Source organism: Poromitra crassiceps, assembly GCF_964638095.1.
Source record: "Poromitra crassiceps genome assembly, chromosome: 3".
NCBI classification, from domain to species: domain Eukaryota; kingdom Metazoa; phylum Chordata; class Actinopteri; order Beryciformes; family Melamphaidae; genus Poromitra; species Poromitra crassiceps.
In genome coordinates, this window is record NC_139625.1 from 57,893,140 (window position 1) to 57,913,647 (window position 20,508).

The 20,508-nt window shown below is 43.3% G+C and overlaps 1 protein-coding gene across 1 annotated transcript in view; it reads right to left on the reverse strand.

The window, feature by feature from the left end:
* The window catches only part of LOC310772579 (rho guanine nucleotide exchange factor 7-like), a gene marked incomplete at both ends in the record, with an annotated part of 60,598 nt that overhangs the window by 24,896 nt on the left and 15,194 nt on the right, over positions 1-20,508 (reverse strand). The window contains 9 exons of the mRNA XM_083632416.1: positions 171-230; positions 5,376-5,514; positions 6,566-6,688; positions 7,953-8,048; positions 10,503-10,597; positions 12,857-12,957; positions 17,336-17,534; positions 18,977-19,101; positions 19,579-19,663. Coding sequence (XP_083488542.1) covers positions 171-230; positions 5,376-5,514; positions 6,566-6,688; positions 7,953-8,048; positions 10,503-10,597; positions 12,857-12,957; positions 17,336-17,534; positions 18,977-19,101; positions 19,579-19,663 — 1,023 coding nt within the window. The remainder of the gene's footprint in view (positions 1-170; positions 231-5,375; positions 5,515-6,565; positions 6,689-7,952; positions 8,049-10,502; positions 10,598-12,856; positions 12,958-17,335; positions 17,535-18,976; positions 19,102-19,578; positions 19,664-20,508) is intronic.

Below are 20,508 nucleotides of genomic sequence, written 5' to 3' on the forward strand. Positions count from 1 at the left end.
AAGCTCAACCCAGTTGAACTTTTTTTGTCACTGCAAATCAGAGGCGTTTTAAAAAAGTACCATTGAGGTTCCAAAAGAGTCCAACGGACAAATCCATTAGTTAGTAATTCTGTCTGTTTTCTGACGGATCAGTCTGCCCGTGTGTGCATGTTGATGTGTGTGAGTCTTACCGCAAGGCTTTTGAAGGCCGTCATGCAGGCATGGAGGTCTGCTCTGTCAGGGTGTTGGTCCTAAGACAAGTATACCCCCCCAAAAGAAAAAGGTCAATGCACTCAGAAAAGCAGGGGAAGGGTGCTGACTGTCACCACCAACATAGTGTGTGCTAAAGTGCTAGTATGGAGCCTACTATCACTCAACATAGTGTATGCTAAAGTGCTAGTATGGAGCCTACTATCACTCAACATAGTGTATGCTAAAGTGCTAGTATGGAGCCTACTATCACTCAACATAGTGTGTGCTAAAGTGCTAGTATGGAGCCTACTATCACTCAACATAGTGTGTGCTAAAGTGCTAGTATGGAGCCTACTATCACTCAACATAGTGTGTGCTAAAGTGGTAGTATGGAGCCTACTATCACTCAACATAGTGTGTGCTAAAGTGGTAGTATGGAGCCTACTATCACTCAACATAGTGTATGCTAAAGTGTTAGCATGGAGCCTACTATCACTCAACATAGTGTGTGCTAAAGTGGTAGTATGGAGCCTACTATCACTCAACATAGTGTATGCTAAAGTGTTAGCATGGAGCCTACTATCACTCAACATAGTGTGTGCTAAAGTGCTAGCATGGCGCCTACTATCACTCAACATAGTGTGTGCTAAAGTGCTAGTATGGAGCCTACTATCACTCAACATAGTGTGTGCTAAAGTGCTAGTATGGAGCCTACTATCACTCAACATAGTGTGTGCTAAAGTGTTAGCATGGAGCCTACTATCACTCAACATAGTGTATGCTAAAGTGTTAGCATGGAGCCTACTATCACTCAACATAGTGTGTGCTAAAGTGCTAGCATGGAGCCTACTATCACTCAACATAGTGTATGCTAAAGTGCTAGTATGGAGCCTACTATCACTCAACATAGTGTATGCTAAAGTGCTAGTATGGAGCCTACTATCACTCAACATAGTGTATGCTAAAGTGCTAGTATGGAGCCTACTATCACTCAACATAGTGTATGCTAAAGTGCTAGTATGGAGCCTACTATCACTCAACATAGTGTGTGCTAAAGTGCTAGTATGGAGCCAACTATCACTCAACATAGTGTGTGCTAAAGTGCTAGTATGGAGCCAACTATCACTCGACATAGTGTGTGCTAAAGTGTTAGCATGGAGCCTACTATCACTCAACATAGTGTATGCTAAAGTGCTAGTATGGAGCCTACTATCACTCAACATAGTGTATGCTAAAGTGCTAGTATGGAGCCTACTATCACTCAACATAGTGTATGCTAAAGTGCTAGTATGGAGCCTACTATCACTCAACATAGTGTATGCTAAAGTGCTAGTATGGAGCCTACTATCACTCAACATAGTGTATGCTAAAGTGCTAGTATGGAGCCTACTATCACTCAACATAGTGTGTGCTAAAGTGCTAGTATGGAGCCTACTATCACTCAACATAGTGTGTGCTAAAGTGCTAGTATGGAGCCTACTATCACTCAACATAGTGTGTGCTAAAGTGCTAGTATGGAGCCTACTATCACTCAACATAGTGTGTGCTAAAGTGCTAGTATGGAGCCTACTATCACTCAACATAGTGTGTGCTAAAGTGCTAGTATGGAGCCTACTATCACTCAACATAGTGTGTGCTAAAGTGCTAGTATGGAGCCTACTATCACTCAACATAGTGTGTGCTAAAGTGCTAGTATGGAGCCTACTATCACTCAACATAGTGTATGCTAAAGTGCTAGTATGGAGCCTACTATCACTCAACATAGTGTGTGCTAAAGTGCTAGTATGGAGCCAACTATCACTCAACATAGTGTGTGCTAAAGTGCTAGTATGGGGCCTACTATCACTCAACATAGTGTATGCTAAAGTGCTAGTATGGAGCCTACTATCACTCAACATAGTGTATGCTAAAGTGCTAGTATGGAGCCTACTATCACTCAACATAGTGTATGCTAAAGTGCTAGTATGGAGCCTACTATCACTCAACATAGTGTATGCTAAAGTGCTAGTATGGAGCCTACTATCACTCAACATAGTGTGTGCTAAAGTGCTAGTATGGAGCCTACTATCACTCAACATAGTGTGTGCTAAAGTGCTAGTATGGAGCCTACTATCACTCAACATAGTGTGTGCTAAAGTGCTAGTATGGAGCCTACTATCACTCAACATAGTGTATGCTAAAGTGCTAGTATGGAGCCTACTATCACTCAACATAGTGTGTGCTAAAGTGCTAGTATGGAGCCAACTATCACTCAACATAGTGTGTGCTAAAGTGCTAGTATGGGGCCTACTATCACTCAACATAGTGTGTGCTAAAGTGCTAGTATGGAGCCTACTATCACTCAACATAGTGTGTGCTAAAGTGTTAGCATGGAGCCTACTATCACTCAACATAGTGTGTGCTAAAGTGCTAGTATGGGGCCTACTATCACTCAACATAGTGTATGCTAAAGTGTTAGCATGGAGCCTACTATCACTCAACATAGTGTATGCTAAAGTGCTAGTATGGAGCCTACTATCACTCAACATAGTGTGTGCTAAAGTGCTAGTATGGAGCCTACTATCACTCAACATAGTGTGTGCTAAAGTGCTAGTATGGAGCCTACTATCACTCAACATAGTGTGTGCTAAAGTGTTAGCATGGAGCCTACTATCACTCAACATAGTGTATGCTAAAGTGTTAGCATGGAGCCTACTATCACTCAACATAGTGTGTGCTAAAGTGCTAGTATGGAGCCTACTATCACTCAACATAGTGTGTGCTAAAGTGGTAGTATGGAGCCTACTATCACTCAACATAGTGTATGCTAAAGTGTTAGCATGGAGCCTACTATCACTCAACATAGTGTGTGCTAAAGTGCTAGTATGGAGCCTACTATCACTCAACATAGTGTATGCTAAAGTGTTAGCATGGAGCCTACTATCACTCAACATAGTGTGTGCTAAAGTGCTAGTATGGAGCCTACTATCACTCAACATAGTGTGTGCTAAAGTGCTAGTATGGAGCCTACTATCACTCAACATAGTGTGTGCTAAAGTGCTAGTATGGAGCCTACTATCACTCAACATAGTGTATGCTAAAGTGTTAGCATGGAGCCTACTATCACTCAACATAGTGTATGCTAAAGTGCTAGTATGGAGCCTACTATCACTCAACATAGTGTATGCTAAAGTGCTAGTATGGAGCCTACTATCACTCAACATAGTGTGTGCTAAAGTGTTAGCATGGAGCCTACTATCACTCAACATAGTGTGTGCTAAAGTGCTAGTACGGGGCCTACTATCACTCAACATAGTGTATGCTAAAGTGCTAGTATGGAGCCTACTATCACTCAACATAGTGTGTGCTAACATGTTAGCATGGAGCCTACTATCACTCAACATAGTGTGTGCTAACATGTTAGCATGGAGCCTACTATCACTCAACATAGTGTGTGCTAACATGTTAGCATGGAGCCAACTATCACTCAACTCAAGTGTAAGCTCAGAGCTGTTGAGCATGAGACTCATTAATGAGCGTCTTCACACGCTCTCAGTCACAGCACAGAGAGGTGAGGCGTTTAGGGGACATCTGTAATTTGCAGTTACAGAAAATAACCTGGGTTACACTTACACTATTGTGTGTTCCTGGACATGTCACTAACTTTGCAGTCTGAGCAAGCACTTCATTTTTCTATTGGGATATTTATTTTGTTGAGGAAAAATTACTGGGGGGAAAAATATTAATAACCATTAGTTTTGGCCTGTGTGCCCTACATTTTGGCCACAATGCCAAAAAATGTGTATTTATCAAAGGCCAGGGTGGCCTTACCCTAAAAATGACTTAATTCCAGGCCTGCTACATCCTCGCACCCTGGCTGGGTGAGGGACGTGCTTTGTTGTCTATTCTCATGACTAACGACTAAGCTGTAGTGATGGGAGGTTTGACTCATTTTACTAAGTTGGGTTTTTGAGTCACTCGAGTCACCTGTGTCAGTTACCCCCAGAGCCTGCGGAATCATCCCCCTCCCCTCCCCTCCCCTCCCCTCCCCTCCCCTCCCCTCCCCTCCCCTCCCCTCCCCTCCCCTCCCCTCCCCTCCCCTACCCTCGCCTCCCCCGGCCAGAGCAGCTCACCAGAGACGTCCGACTCTGCTAGTTTGCTGGGTAACGTTCGGTTTAGCCCTCGAGTTGCTCTGAGTCAGCTAACTTGAAAGAGCTAAAATTATTTAATCATGCAGCACTTCTAGACTTTCTAAATGTTATTGGACCAAATGGATCAAATTCCGATAGTGAAACGGGTCATTTGGTGGGGGCTGTGTTGTGATTAGTGATGCTCAAATGCATGTATGTATCCAGCTCAGCTCAGCTGTCTCCAGACCAGTAGTCATACTCTCACCTGCTGAACCAACGAGTTCCACCCACTCAGGCAGAGCCATGTCAGCTCAGCTCTACTCGAGCTGACTCCAGGCCAGCAGTTATACTCAGTTCATAATGCGTGTATACTAGTTGTAGTTTTAAACGATGTTGTCATTTAGCAGTTCATCTACAAAAGGCAGCGGTTGCAACTTGCAGGGATTTTTTTATTTCATGATTAAAATTACCTTTGCTAGAGGAACGTGAAGTGTATTGTGAATACTTTCTAACGTGAGGGGAGCAAACAAACCAACTCTGAGGTAGGCAACTTTTTGGTATAAAATTATTTTATTGTTTCCATTAACATTCGTCGGTGGTCGGTTACTGTCTGTGGCATGGAATTTGTGGGTGAGTGAGACGAGTGCTTGCCTGGTGCAGATGGGTTGAGTCAGCTCGAGCTCAGGGCACAGTGGTGACAGGAGAGTAGAGCGGGCAGGGAGGGGCTCCGGGCTGGGCTGACTGGCCGAGCTGCGGAGCTCGGAGAGCGGGGCGAGTAGTAGCGAGTGAGCTCAAGGCAGCGAGGGGCCCTCAGCTCAGGGCAGGGAGGGGATTTTGCCTCTGGGAGAGCGAGTACTGAGTTGAAACAAGCGCCAAAGTTGTTTCTCACAGGACTAATACAACAATTAACTTGATAGAGGGGGCGAGTCGAGTCAGACAATACTCGCGAGTCCCAAGGCCGTAAAAAGAGTCTCGAGTTTTCGAACGATTCGTTCAAACCCGCCCATCACTACTAAGCTGACCAATGAGACAATCTTCCCCAAAAACTCACTCAGCGAGACACAGACAGACAGACAGACAGGGACCAGGCCTCACCTCCATGTGTCTGTCCAGCTCTTTCAGCAGAGTCGGGTATCGGTCCAGTCTGGTGAACGCTTTACTGAGACCAGTGGTCAGAGTCAGGATGCCAGGACTGGATGCTCCCTTTGACTCCATGTACTCCCCCAGCTCCTCACTACAACAGACACAAACACACACACACACACACACACACACACACACACACACACACACACACACACACACACACACACACACCTTTCAGACATGCAGTGAACTGAATATCCAGACGTTACTCAAATGGGGTTTATGTGTGAACACAATTGTCTGTTGTGAGCACGCGGCCGTGCAAACAGATCTTCACCACCTATGTCCTTGTCACTCGCAGAGCGGTGCATGTTTGAATATTACAGTTTAATGTCCAGTCAGTGCGAGTGAGTGGATGTGTTGATGACTTTGGGATTACATGCACTTCTGTTGTGCATCTCATTATATTGTTAAATGGCACTTTTACAAACCATTAATGTACCCTGTGCGATTTAATTTCTTGTATGGATAGTTAGGTGGCTGGAAGCGAAAACGCCAAATTTGGTGAATAAATCACTAAAATTTGAATGTTCTTTTCCCCTCCCAGTCTGCCTGTCTTGTATGGTGAAAATGCAAAAGGGAGCTGATATTGTTTCATTATATATTTGAGAGACAACTTTTGTGGGGAGAAATAACTTGAAAGCGGGTCAGATATGCCTTGAATGCCACTTGTCAACCTGGCTGTAAAATCGCCCTTGCCAGTGTTTAACGTTACCGCGACCACTATTTGGCAGACAACTTTTTGGTTGTCTGCAAACAGCTGACTTTTTGGCAGATCGCCAGTCCATGTTTTCTAACGCTATCGCCAGAATAATGCATTGAAAGGTTTTTTCATGGAGTGGAAAATTGCTTTCTCTCATGTATTTTACATTGAAAAACAGAGGATTCCCCATGTGGGAAAACAAATGTTGATGAAAACATGAAACAATATCTCTTGTATGAATTTGAAAGGACAACTCAGGCGAATGTCCGGACCTGATTCAACATGATCATGGACATGGTCCAGAGTTCAGGAAAGCATGATGGCTTTTCTGGGGTTTTGCCTATGTACACACACACACACACACACACACACACACACACACACACATACACACACACACACATGCAGGCGCACACAGTAATTTCCATTACTGTACCTGTGTTGAGTGAGGACGTGGACAGCAGAGGGATGGTTGGAGCAGTAGGCCACATAGAGGGTCTTCATCTGGGGCATCAGATTCAGGAAGAACCCCCCGACTCTCTGCTGGGACTCGGGGAGCCTACACACATACACACACACACACACACACACACACACACACACACACACACACACACACACACACACACACACACACACACACACACACACACACACACACACACACACACACACACACACACACACATGTTACACCAAGTAGACTTTGTGGAGAATATGACAACTCAGTGACACTAGTTTGTTTGGTTTCCATGTTTTACGAAATTCTGGTTTACGTTGTTCGTTGTTGTCATTTGCAAACTGGGTGACTACTGCAATTAATTGCAGTTACTCATAAAGATAAAGGCGTCAGTTGGGTAGAGTGTGGTACTCTTCATACTAAAGTCCAACTTGACCTGGTAGTTTTGTAAACAAAAATCCTCAGAACTGTATTTGAATGTTCAAGATTATCATCATCATCATCATCATCATGTTACCTCTAAGCTGATAATTTGGTGACCTATGTCTACCAATTCATCACACAGACCAAATAAAATCTTGTCAGTCATCAGTTGTTGCTATTGCCTGGACCTTCGAATCCGCCCACTAAAACGGTGACTGTCTGTGTTACTTCAGTCTACCACTAGATGTCTCTACTGCCACATTGGCTGCCTAATATATGAAGCTGTTGTCCACAGGAGGGGCTGGGCTCCAGTTCCTCGGTCTGTCTGTTTAAGGTGGTGCTTGAGGATCTGTTGTTGTTGGTTTGACAGGAAGTGACCATGAGCAGGCTACTTCAGAGTAACTGCAGGTTACAGAATGCCACATTTAAAGGCTTTTAAGACCTTTTTATGCTACCTGGCATTTCATTTGAAGACCAAAATAAAGAATTTCTGATTGAACATGACTATTTCTGAAAGTATAAATGGGTAGAATAAGAAAAGGACAATTGTTAAATTAATTGTTAAATTAATTGTTACGATTGTTAACCGTTGCAGCTCTAATGAAGTCCAACTGTGGTTAGTAAAGCAGACAGGATACATATTGTATTACCAACCCTGTTCTGTATCTAATAGTGACTAGTGAAAATATGGTACTAGCGCATCTGTGTAACCTGCGTTGTGTTGACAGCACTGGCAGCAACCCATGTTAAGGGCTTGCACATGAGTGGAGTGGGATGCGAACCACTGACCTTCCACTTCCAAAGCCAACCACTACGCTAAGAGAGCTAGCTCCCTTGGGGAGTGAGTTTAACCAAATTACTCAAGACTCACAAGGACTCACATTCATTCAGTGACATCTGTACTAGACAAAGAAAATGAATAAAAGAGGGGTGTACTGACTTGGTACGCTCCTCCAAGGACTGAACCAACATCTGCTGGAAGGTCGAGATCTCCTCCAGATTTCCCTGAATATGACTGATGTCAACACTGTTTAGTCTGCAGGAGAGGAGAGGAGAGGAGAGGAGAGGAGAGGAGAGGAGAGGAGAGGAGAGGAGAGGAGAGGAGAGGAGAGGAGAGGAGGAATCATTAGTAATTTAAAACCATACTGGATCCAACCTCTCTCTCTCTGTATCTTTCATGCATGCATACTAATCAGTGGTGTATATAGCAATATATGTAATATAGGATAAACCTATGTTCCACCAATGGAGTATGTGTGGAATCTGATCAAAATGTCTCATTTGATCATTCAAGTCAGGTTAAGGTCTTCACATATAGACAACTAGTGTAGTATTGATCAACTCTACAATAAATATGAAATGAATCAAACTGCATCATATCCGTCATATATTATATTACATTACATTACATTAAATTATGTCATTTGGCAGACGCTTTTATCCAAAGCGACTTACAGTAACACATTTTGTCAACAATAGAGAAATCAACAATGCAACATAATCTATGACAGCTACAAATCTTGAAGGAATAGAGTGGTAAAGTGTTTTTGAGAGAGAAAGATGTTAGTTCAAGAAGGGGCCAGGTGGAGCCTGAAAAGGTGTGTTTTTAGTCTTTAGTGAGGCCGTCATATCAGAGGGAAACCACACTGACTGAATCATGTAATATGCAGTACATGATACAGTATGTATGTATAATGTATTTGGTATATAATATCTATATACTTAAGCAATATAGCATGAGAGCAAGTGTGTTGTGGAGAATATATCCCGCTGATAAGCTGTTATCCCACGAGGCCGCAGGCCGAGTGGGATAACAGCTTATCAGCGGGATATATTCCACAACACCACGCAGCTCGAGTGCTATATTGCTTTTATAAAACGGTTTCCAAGTATAATAATATAATAATAATAATACCATAAGTCCGACTGGCATGGTATTCTGAGTCATTCTGAGTCAGTTGAAACACTACTGTAAGGCGGGACCTCTAGCAAGAAGATAGACGTGCGGGTGATTTGATTGGATTGTTCTGGAGACTGAAGTCGACATTGGCCAATCCTGGCGCTTGCTGAGAGCTTTTCGCAAAGCCCAACACCAGAGCCGTATGCCGACACCAAGTAACGTTACGTCTTATTTAGAAATGCGGGGTTAAGAGTGAGGGCGCACGAGAGAGGGGTTAAGACATTAGCCCGCGTCTATTCTTGTACAAAACATAATTTTCTGCGAAGTATTAGTAAAGTTATAAGCGAAGATCGATTCACAAGGATCTGAAAGCTGTCTCCACCATTTTGTTTTTGAGGTACTTTTAGTAAGAGAGTTGCGCCATCATGCGTCCATAATGACTCATTGTACAAGACTTGAAGGACTAGTGACCCTCCATACAGCAGATCAGGAGAAAGCTGTTTGGCTCGAGCGCAGCGCTGCCTTTTAGTAAGAGAGTTGCCATGGCAACCAATAACCCATGTCCATGGGTTATTGAACTCGGTTACTGGAATTATACAATGGCTCTGAACCAATCAGATTGCTTGATTTGAGAGAGCCGTTTTATAAAGTACATTATATCTTCTAGACCAGGCATTCCCAAACCTTTTTTTCAGGAGACCCACTTTAAAAAAATGACAAACCATCGCGACCCAATTCATAACAGGCCTTATGTAAAAATCGTGAGAAGAGCGAATTTGTGAATAAATTAACGTTCCTGAACATTTCTACTGCCAGTTCAGCATCACCTTATATTATCATGAAAAGCTAAACCAGCCATTTCAAAGAGATATATAATTGGTAAATCATAGTCTTGCTTGCCAGACTATCTCTGTTTTGCGCTGTACCAGCGCAGGAGAGGCTGGCTGCTCTCACTCTCACTCTGCTCTACCGGCTCCGTTATCTTTACAACTATCCACCAAAAGTAGCAAGCAGGCCTGCTTTATTGCACAATCCAAATCTTCATAAAAAGATGAAAAGATGAAAATGCCATTTTCACTGTGTCATTTGTCTTGCTAGCTAGCGGCATTGTTGTTGTGACATCCAGGGAGCGGAAAGGGATTTCCCGTCGCTCTGACTGAAATGGTCAGAGCCAATGACAGAGCTTAGACCTGCAGCCTGCATCCAGGCAATCAAACTAGGTCAATCATAACTGTGTTTCATGCATGATATTGAACATAATATACACGTCACATATTTTATAGATGAGACCAAATAAATGCATTTAGGCGGAGTTCAAACTTGTTTTATTTCCTCTCAGTAAAACAATATACACATTTTAAATAAAAGACTGCAGAAGAAATTCTGCAAATGTAATGTGGTGACCCAAATAAAAAAAAAACAGTCTTTGGGTCTACTGTTCTAATCTAGACTGTGTATCTTGCATACATTGTATAATACAGTATATTTATAAAGATTATATGCATATTTTATTCTCTAATAATATCTAGTATATAATCTATTCTACTTGAGCAAAACAATAAAGAGTTGATGGTAAAAAGAGATATGTACTTGTCAGTGGGGTGAAGGGGGCGCAGGTACGAGGACAGCAGAGTCTGTAGCTCTCTGGAATATTCACTCTCTGTTTCCAAGATGTTCTGCAGCACCTGAGACACACACACACACACACACACACACACACACACACACACACACACACACACACACACACACACACACACACACACACACACACACACACACACACACACACACACACACACACACACACACACACACACACACACACACAATATATGTTATTACTAATGTCACAGACACACTACCCGACAGACACTACACAACTTGCTGTCTTGTAATCATGAGTCTTTGGCTGGTGGTTTTCACACTATATGACTGAGCTGTGACAGAGGATCACACATTATGACATTTCACCAGGAGAATCCACGACAAGCCCACAAACGCAGTCTCACACCGGCTTTATTCTTTCTAAACATATGCTCGCACAACATACAGTATGGGCCATTACAGAATTGGTTCAAAGTCAAAGTTAAATCAGAGTTATTAAATTGACTGCTATCTTAAATATTATTTGGGGTTTCAAAATATATAGTAAACCTCCAAGATTTGCTTAGAAATGGCTTTTTTCTCCTCTCCATTTACTCTCATAATCCGTCTTTGCTCCTCAGACTTCTAGCCTGGACCGACCGTCCTCCTGTTAAATCCTTGTGTTGAGCAGCACAACAAAACTATCTCGCCAAGCTCCAAAAACTGTCGCCGAGGGCTCATATCGTCTAGTCTGAACGTGAGCGAGAGAGAGAGAGAGAGAGAGAGAGAGAGAGAGAGAGAGAGAGAGAGAGAGAGAGAGAGAGAGAGAGCATGTATGTGTGTGAGTCAGGTACCCCAACCAGTGATGGAATGCCTAGTGGCAGTGGGACTGTGGCAGCTTGCTGCATTATTAAAAGACTCTCTGTCTCTCTCTCTCTCTCTCTCTCTCTCTCTCTCTCTCTCTCTCTCTCTCTCAAACACACACACCCCCCAGTAGAGCCAACCCCAGGGCAAGGCTGCCCCAGAAACCAGTGGAATGGAAGAAATAACCTACATTACATCTGCTGCACTCACTCACACACACTCACTCACTGACTCACTCACTCACTCGCACGCACGCACGCACGCACGCACGCACGCACGCACGCACGCACGCACACACACACACACACACACACACACACACACACACACACACACACACACACACACACACACACACACACACACACTCTCTCTCTCTCCCTCTCTCTCTCTCTCTCTCTCACACACACACACACACACACACACACACACACACACACACTCACTTCTACTACTAAACATGCAAGGACCCTCCAATAGACCTTTTTATGGGGGCCATTTTGTGTCGAAAAGGCAGAGTAAACACAGGTGTAAGCAAAACACTAATGAGGGTTTCCAACTTCCATGATTGGCTGTAATGTAACATGTAACATGAGTCACATGATTGTAGATGGGTCAAAGTAATATTTCCGGTGTATCTTGCGTATTCTATGGCCAGACGAGTTGTAATATATTGTCATGTCATGGTGTCTTTGGGGCATTCATAAACAAAATTAATTCTGTTATTTTACTACGATTTCTCTCTTCTTTTTTTTTTACTGCTATTTGACATTGAAGTCAACGGCGAGTGGCTTGTGTTTTCTGCCTAAAAGGGGGCGGGGCCATATTGCCAATGTGATGTACTGTATATCCGCTTTTTATTTGACCAGATTTTATTTGACCATGCCAACAGATTTTCATGCAAATGGAAAATCTGTCTTGAGTGATTAAGCCTAACCTAAACCTAATCCTAACCTTGACTGTAAACCTGATTCCTAACCTTAAACTAACCCCCTTGTAGGAGTGAGTGTAACCGAGGTGAATCAGCGCAGATTCCTCGTGAGTCCAGTGTGGTAGCGATTGGATTGGTTAAACTCACTCCCCCAGTATAAAGGCAAGTTAATCTGCTCCAAGTAGTAGAGAAGGAGCCAGCACTCAATGATGTCCTTTTGAGGGTTTTTATTCCTGTTACAACGTACGCGTTTCAGCAGTAGCCTTTTCAGCAGTAGCCTAGCAGTAGCCTTCGTCAGCGTCAACGCTGACGAAGGCTACTGCTGAAACGCGTACGTTGTAGTACGCTGCAAGTGTATCACCTACACAACGCCGTTACATGAGGAATGCCCAAAATGTCCTCCATCCTTATGAGGATATTTGTCAGAAATACAAGTCTAACACACACACACACACACACACACACACACACACACACACACACACACACACACACACACACACACACACACACACACACACACACACACACACACAGTGTCTCTGAAGAGTGTGATACTCACCACATTGTAGTAGGTCTTACTGATGATAGTGGTGTCAAAAGCTTTTGGAGGACTTTTCAGGGTGGCTGACTTTGGCTTGTCTGTCACTGACGCTGACTTGTCTATAACAGAGAGAGAGGGAGAGAGCAGTTCAGAACAACAGCCCAAGCCTTTTTTAAGACCCTTTTAATGTCAGTTAAAGCAGAACATAACATCAATTTCCCAATTTAAATACCGGTAAATGTGAAACAGAAAACAAGGCTTATCGAGAGGCTCACAAGACACCACAATGTGTTTAAGACCTCTAAAACTATTTTCAAGAAAGGATACATGGAAAGAAAATCTAGAAAAGAAGTGTAGTAGGATGCTACAGGTTTTTTTACTTCTTCTTTTTTAAACCGACACTTCTTTCAGACACACTTTTCTTAGTCTCGATGCCAGACCCATGAGAGTTCTTACGCTGATACACTAAGTTACTGCATGCTGCAGATCTCTCTCTGGGTCTGATACACTATAGCCCTTTTCCCACATGCGCTTTGTACCGCAAAATGACCGGAACGTGGTGTAATGCCTGCATGTGGGAAAGGCGCGTGCCGGTATAAGCGCGACCCCGTCGTCCCCGACATTTCACCAGTTTCGAGCCAGTCAGAAGAGCGGTATGCTCTTAAGGGGACGCAAGTGGAAACGGGTCCAGTCATTTTCCGCGACAGCGGTCCTTCAATCATGGGCGAAGTGTAGCCTACACACGTTGCTTAATGTTCCAGCGGGCATAATCTAATCATTCGCGCACATTAAAGCAAACTGGCGAAATGATCTTGTGATAGCCTAATAAGAGCAGTAGCCTATGTCAGCTTGCTGATTTCCGAAGGCAACCCCGGACACATCAAACGAAGCCAGTCTGTAAAAAGTGCTTCAACGTGACGCAGGTGAACGGATAAACATCGAACCAGCAACTATTTCTCTCAGACACGGATCCCAACTTCTTCAAAGTGCATCGTCTAATCATTCGCGCACATCAAAGCAAACTACTTCCACATTTCGCTTAGTGCATTTGCTTTCTCTACATACATAGGCTACAAGCGTTGGGCAGCTTGCCTTGCAAACCTCTGCCATTCTCGCTGCGTCTGTCCTGTGTCAGGCTGCTGCGAATAAGTACGGAGGACTGAGTGAAGTTTTGCCGACCCCCCAAATAAGCTCCCCCCGCCCCCCAACATACCGGCTATTTGACGACTAGATTCCCATATGCGCGCGCTAAGGTGTGAAGGGAAATTCAGGGAAATGTCCGATATTGACTTACAGGTAATTTTCCGGTACGCATGTGGGAAAAGGGCTTTTGTTACTGCATGCTGCAGAGCTCTCTCTGGGTCTGATATATTAAGTTACTGCATGCTGCAGATCTCTCTCTGAGTCTGATACACTATGTTACTGCATGCTGCAGAGCTCTCTCTGGGTCTGGGACACTGCCCACTCCAAACTGTAAACGGAATCTTGGTCAGTGTTTGGCGAGTGGTGGATTCACTCTTCACCAATCAGTAACGACTTTGCGATCAGGGACGCCCACCCACCCTGAGACCGCCGACCTGGTTGCCTCTGGAAGCCTGGCTCCTGCAGCATCACTATTAAAAGAATAAATATAACGTTGATTCGCTGCTCTCCACATAACTACATAACATAGGCCTGCATTGAAACGTTATATCATGCAAAACGAAGACAATATTTTGCACCGTGCACTGCTAGCAGTTTACCGTTTGCATTCTATCGACAAACTGAAAGCCACTCTCTCATTGGTGCTACGAGCTGTCACTCATTCAATTTCAAACCCCCCTAGACCCGCCCTCAAACTACAGCTGTGGCTGTGAAGGGGCACAGACTCATTTAGGTAGTATGTGGAGCGCAGCAATTCAATCTAATGTTTGAGTCTGGGGAGAGACTACACTTTTCTGGACAGAATTGTATGATGTTGTTCGGTGTTTAACAAGATGTATGCTGATAGTAAGTGGGTAATATGACTGTCAACTGGGCCATATCCCTCTGTATATGAAGATTATTGTTCACAACAAATATCACAATGACAGTAGGTCTACAACTACTGAGTGTCTCCGTAGAATATCAACATCGACATGGAAGTCATTGTTTCAACGTGTTTTCATGTTTTCCCCCATTCAATGAAAACAGCCAAATAATGTCTCCCCGCTTTCAAAACATTTCCCAATGACAGCGCCACAGCATCGCTATTATTTATGTACAGTAGCACAACCAATGAATTACAATCGTGTCATTTCAGTGGCTTATCGTTTCCAGAGCCGTATATATAGAAGAGTCGCAACATCTCCATTCATTCCAATGGACCAGTTTTTTACTCTCAAGAGTTCCAGGAAGTAAGGTCCTGGATTAAGCAGCACTGTCAAGTTGCAGCAAAATGGACAGTTTGTGTTGTACTTTGAAAGTTTTTTTTTTTTTTTTAGAATCAAATTGTACATTATCAGCTTTATTTTAGCATTCAAAAGTAGCGCAAGACCCCTTCCTGGCTGTTCATTGGCTAATGAGTCAATTTGGTCCTCCGCTGACGCCACTCTCTCTCTAAATTGCTCTGATCGTTTCCACATATAGCCAATAATAAGCATGTTGTCCAATCCTGCCCTCCAATTAACTATTCTGCTTTACAGCCATTGAAATGTAATGCCCGAAGAGTAGCAAGAACAAGAAAAGGCAGCATTTGCTAGATAATGAGATATTTTTTTGACATGATTAGCCGGAGAAATCCTTCAAAACAGTGGAATAAAGAGCTGATGAAGGCTGAATCTGCTGTAATCAGGATGCTAAAGAGGAGAAAAGGAGGCATTATCGTCCACCTTTTTCTTCTGAGCTTCTCTAGAAGGTTTTGGAGCTGAGCGTTCAATTTCTACCAATTTCTGTAACAGGTTTCTGGACCTAGGAGCAGAAACAAAGAAGGGGCGGGCTCAAGCCTGCTATGCATCCCACAATTCTTTGCCTTTCGTGCGCACACATGTGTGTGTGTGTGTGTGTGTGTGTGTGTGTGTGTGTGTGTGGGTGGGTGGGGGAGGGGGGGTTTCTTTGTCGTGGAATGAGAAAGGAACACTTGAATGACTGGACATAATCCTGAGATAGGGAATCTCACATCAGAGACTTCAAAATCTCAATAACTAGGATTAATATCAGTGAACAGGATGACGGACAAGTTCTGCCCCTAATTCACAGCCATGTAATTCACTTTAAGTGGTTCAAAAACATCCACTACCATCAAAACACTATGACTACAGTAGTGTCCACTTCCACTAGTCATATGGATTTTCTGCCATTCCACTAGTATGACGGCCCTTGTTTTCTTCTCTCTTGGCCAGGAAGTTCCCTCCATACAGCTCCTCAGGAACATCCTGTCTTTGTCTGCTTGTGAAACTTCCTTCCTTCCTTCCACGCTCTGAAAGTTGCCAGCAACACAGCTAACTACCGCAATCAAGAGGACTTGGAATATATGAGTCTTATGAACAGAGGGGGCAGACATTACCAGCCTGAGGAACCCGTGGAGTCCAAGTTTGAGTTCAGAAAGTGTTACACCGGTGTCATCATGACGGCCTGAAAATTGCTGACAATCTCTATCTCTATTTGCTCTCAGTTTGCATATTATTTCTATTGAGGTGGGCTTTTGCCTATTAATTTTGTTAGACAGAAACCAAGCATATAAGGTGTTTAAGCGAAGACTTTCACTGATCACAATATAGTAGGCATACTCTGTTATAAGAATATGAATACTGGAGACCAGCCTACCTCTCAAAATACATAGTCCTAGTAAGCAACAGTATGAAGAGAAGAGACCTACAGGAAGTCTGTGTGTGTGTGTGTGTGTGTGTGTGTGTGTGTGTGTGTGTGTGTGTGTGTGTGTGTGTGTGTGTGTGTGTGTGTGTGTGCGTGCGTGCGTGCGTGCGTGCGTGCGTGCGTGCGTGCGTGTGTGTGTATGCAGTTTTCACATGGGTGCATGGGAAAAATCCCCCCTTATGTTTTGGAATTCATATTGGAAGGGTATAGGTCTATTACAACTTAGTTTATATGTGCTTTAAGTCTGACCACAATGAAGTTAGTTTAGACTCAGTGTTTATTGTATTGCAATTCAAATCACAAGTGCAATATAATAATGTATTAGTCCTAATCATACAGCCAATAGTGGACATACATATAAAATAGGTAAAATATGAGTTCTAGTTCAAAACCTAGCTGTGGCATTCTGAATTAGCTGCAGATGGGAATAGCCTTTCCAGCGAGTTACTGTATTAAATTCAATACAAAATTAAATCAGATTAAAATCAGAATAATTTATCCCAAGTATAGGCCTAATGGTTATTAGGCTTTCATAATAAGCATCCAAATAATTTCCAGAACAAGGATGTGACGAGGAACCAAACCAAATTATCCCCAGCCACCATTACAAACAATGACAGGAAAAATACTGATGCAAAACATAAAAAAAAAAATAGTTCCACCTACCGTTTCCTTTAAGCTCCCGTACATAGTTGCTGGGGAACCACCCAGACTTGCCATTGACGGAGCCCTCCCACCAACCCCCCTCCTCCTGCCGGCTCACACTGATGATGTCACCCTTAGCGAAGGAGAGCTCGTCCTCATTGGTCTGCTGGAAGAGAAAGCGTGCTTTGACCAGCACACACCCGCTGCCCTCCGACATGTCCTGAAAGAAAGAGGAAAATAATACTAACTAAAACTTTTGGTGACAATCCAACATGTGGAACTGGCATACCTCCACCACTGCATAGGTATGCAAGTGTCTAAGTTAACCTGGTAGAAACAATCATGATAACCGAGCCAAAGATGGCCGCCACAGCAAGATGGCCGCCACAGCAAAACAGTAATGGTGTCTCCCAAAGCAACGAGAGCTGTAACGTTAACATTAGTGAGTAAACACAGCTATTAGTGCAGTTATTGCAGAAACAGACTCAATAACAACAATTAAACAAGAGTAGGCTGTGGGCGGCTGGAAGTCCAAACTGATGTGTAGAGCGAAACAGAATGTGAGGTCACGTTATCAGGATGGTTTTTAACAGGTTTTTCTAAAGCCGTTTTCCCACATGCGCTTTTTACCGCTAAATGACCGGAACGCGGTCTAATGCCTTCATGTGTGAAAGTTGTTTTCCGGTATAAGCGTGACCCCGTCAACACGGACATTTCACCAGTTTCGAGCCAGTCAGAAGAGCGGTATGCGCGATCAGGGACACAAGTGTGAAACGTGTCAAGTCATTTGCCGGTCCTTCTCATGGGCGAGGTGTACACAGTTGCTTAATGTTCCAGCGGGCATAATCTAATCATTCGCGCACATTAAAGCAAACTGGCGAAATTATCTTGTGATAATAAGAGCGGTATGTCAGCTTCATGTGTGGGCGTGCCGATTTCCCCCCCTCCCCTCTCTGCTGCCTGCTCGCTCTCTGGCCAGTCCTTCAGTCCTCCTCCTTCAGTCAGCAGCCCGACAGGGACACAGACAGCTCTGAGAGCCTTGCAAGCCGCCCAACGCTTGTTGAGAAAGCAAATGCACGAAGCGAAATGTGGAAGTATTTTGCTTACGTTGCCGACAGCGAAGGCAAGCCCGGACACATCAAACAAAGCCAGTCTGTAAAAAGTGCTTCAACGCGACGCAGGTGAACGGATAAACATCGAACCAGCCAGGCTATTTCTCTCAGACACGGATCCCAACTTCTTCAAATATTTCAGTTCAAAGACTGGTTAGCGAATGTGAATGATACAACATACATGCCCTCTTAAGACAAACGAGTGTGATTTATTGTGTGACAAGCAAACTTATTTCACCATCAGAGTTTTGCCGACCCCCAAAATAAGGAGGATTCCCCATCCAAGTGCACACGTCACTCCCCACCCGCTCTGCAGTGCCCGCCCCGCCCCCCAACATACAGGCAATTTCGCTGCTATATTCCCACATGCGAGCGCTCAGGTGTGAAGGGAAATTCCGGGAAATCTCCGATATTGACTTACAGGTAATTTTCCGGTACGCATGTGTGAAAATGGCTAAAGTGTCATCTGAGCATTTATTTTCTGTCATTACTTTTGTGTTTTGTTGTTGTTGTTGTTGTTGTTGTTGTTGTTGTTGTTATGGTAACTCACCAGACTGCGGTATTGAGGCTGCAGCAGTTTGGAGGAGCGGTGGTGAGTATTGAGAGAATCAAACGACTTGATGCGCAATGATGAGGAGTGATGCACACACACACTGTCCCCACCGACACCTATATCTGGATAGAATGACACAATTATCACTGCACTTAAAGTCCTCTAAATTGATTAGCAGGCCACATTAAAATAACAACAAACCTTTATTTATAGAGCACTTTATCACAACAGACTTATGAAGTGTTTTACAAGACAAGATAAACCAAAAAGTAAGCAATAAGATAAGATAAGAGTAATAAAGCCTATATTTATAAAGCAGTTATAAAAGTAGAGTTCCAAAGTTTACAAGATAAATAAAAATGTAGGTAATAATATTAGAAAAAACATAAATTAAAGAAATTAACTAAAATAAATCTAAAAAAAATGGAAACGGGCAAATGCATAGAATAATAAAAACCGAGGCTAGAAAAGCATGCACGCACGCGCAAGCACGCACGCACGCACGCACACACACACACACACACACACACACACACACACACACACACACACACACACACACACACACACACACACACACACACGACACGACACGTTACCTTCAGTAGCTTTATTGAGGGCAACCAGGGAGTTGAGGACCTTGGAGAAGTTCAGTCCCTGAAGGAGATCATTGGGCTCAAATGGCTAGATGAGAAAATACAGTTTACACAGGAAAATAAATAAATAACAAGAACGAAATACAGCTGAGAAATTCGATAGAAGCATAGTAGGTTTGGGGCAGAATAATTAATGATAAATTCATAAAGCCTGACATAAATTATAGCACATATAAAATGTCCTATGGTTGACAGACCTCACACTGTAGTGGTAATTGAAAAAGAGGACGAACTATGACTTGGGTGATCATAAGGCAAATATAACTTTCCATATAACCAAAAATCAACCTTATTTTCAGAAAAGAGTGTTATTTATTGCTTTTGTTCATACAACTTAGATCAGTTTGATCATATTTATTATGATGTATGTATACTGGATGCACACATTATTCAGATTTAAAATTGGAGTGCGTAACATTGACCTAGTATGCATGAACGTGCATTCAAGCCCTTGCCAAACGATTTACCACAATGCTGATTAAGCCTATCAGCACCACATAACTCTCTCTGTAATTCTCACCATAGACTTCTGATGCACATTATGTCATTTGTGAATGAATGACATCACTGGTCCACAACTTAACTCAAATCAACTCTCAATAACTGTCAAACTAAATCAGTGGTTCCCAAACTTAGGGTCGCGACCCTAAGTGGACCCCACTTAGGGTCGCGACCCTAAGTTTTAGTTGCCTGGAATTCAAATAGGGTCGCCTGAAATTAAAAAAATAAATAAATCTAAAAACGAGTAGACCTATTATATTCTTAACTCATTGAGTGCCAAGGACGTCGATCGACGTCAAAGTAAATAGTGACGTAGAGTGCCAAGGACGTCGATCGACGTCAAATGCGTTTTTTGACGGTGGGACGTGGATC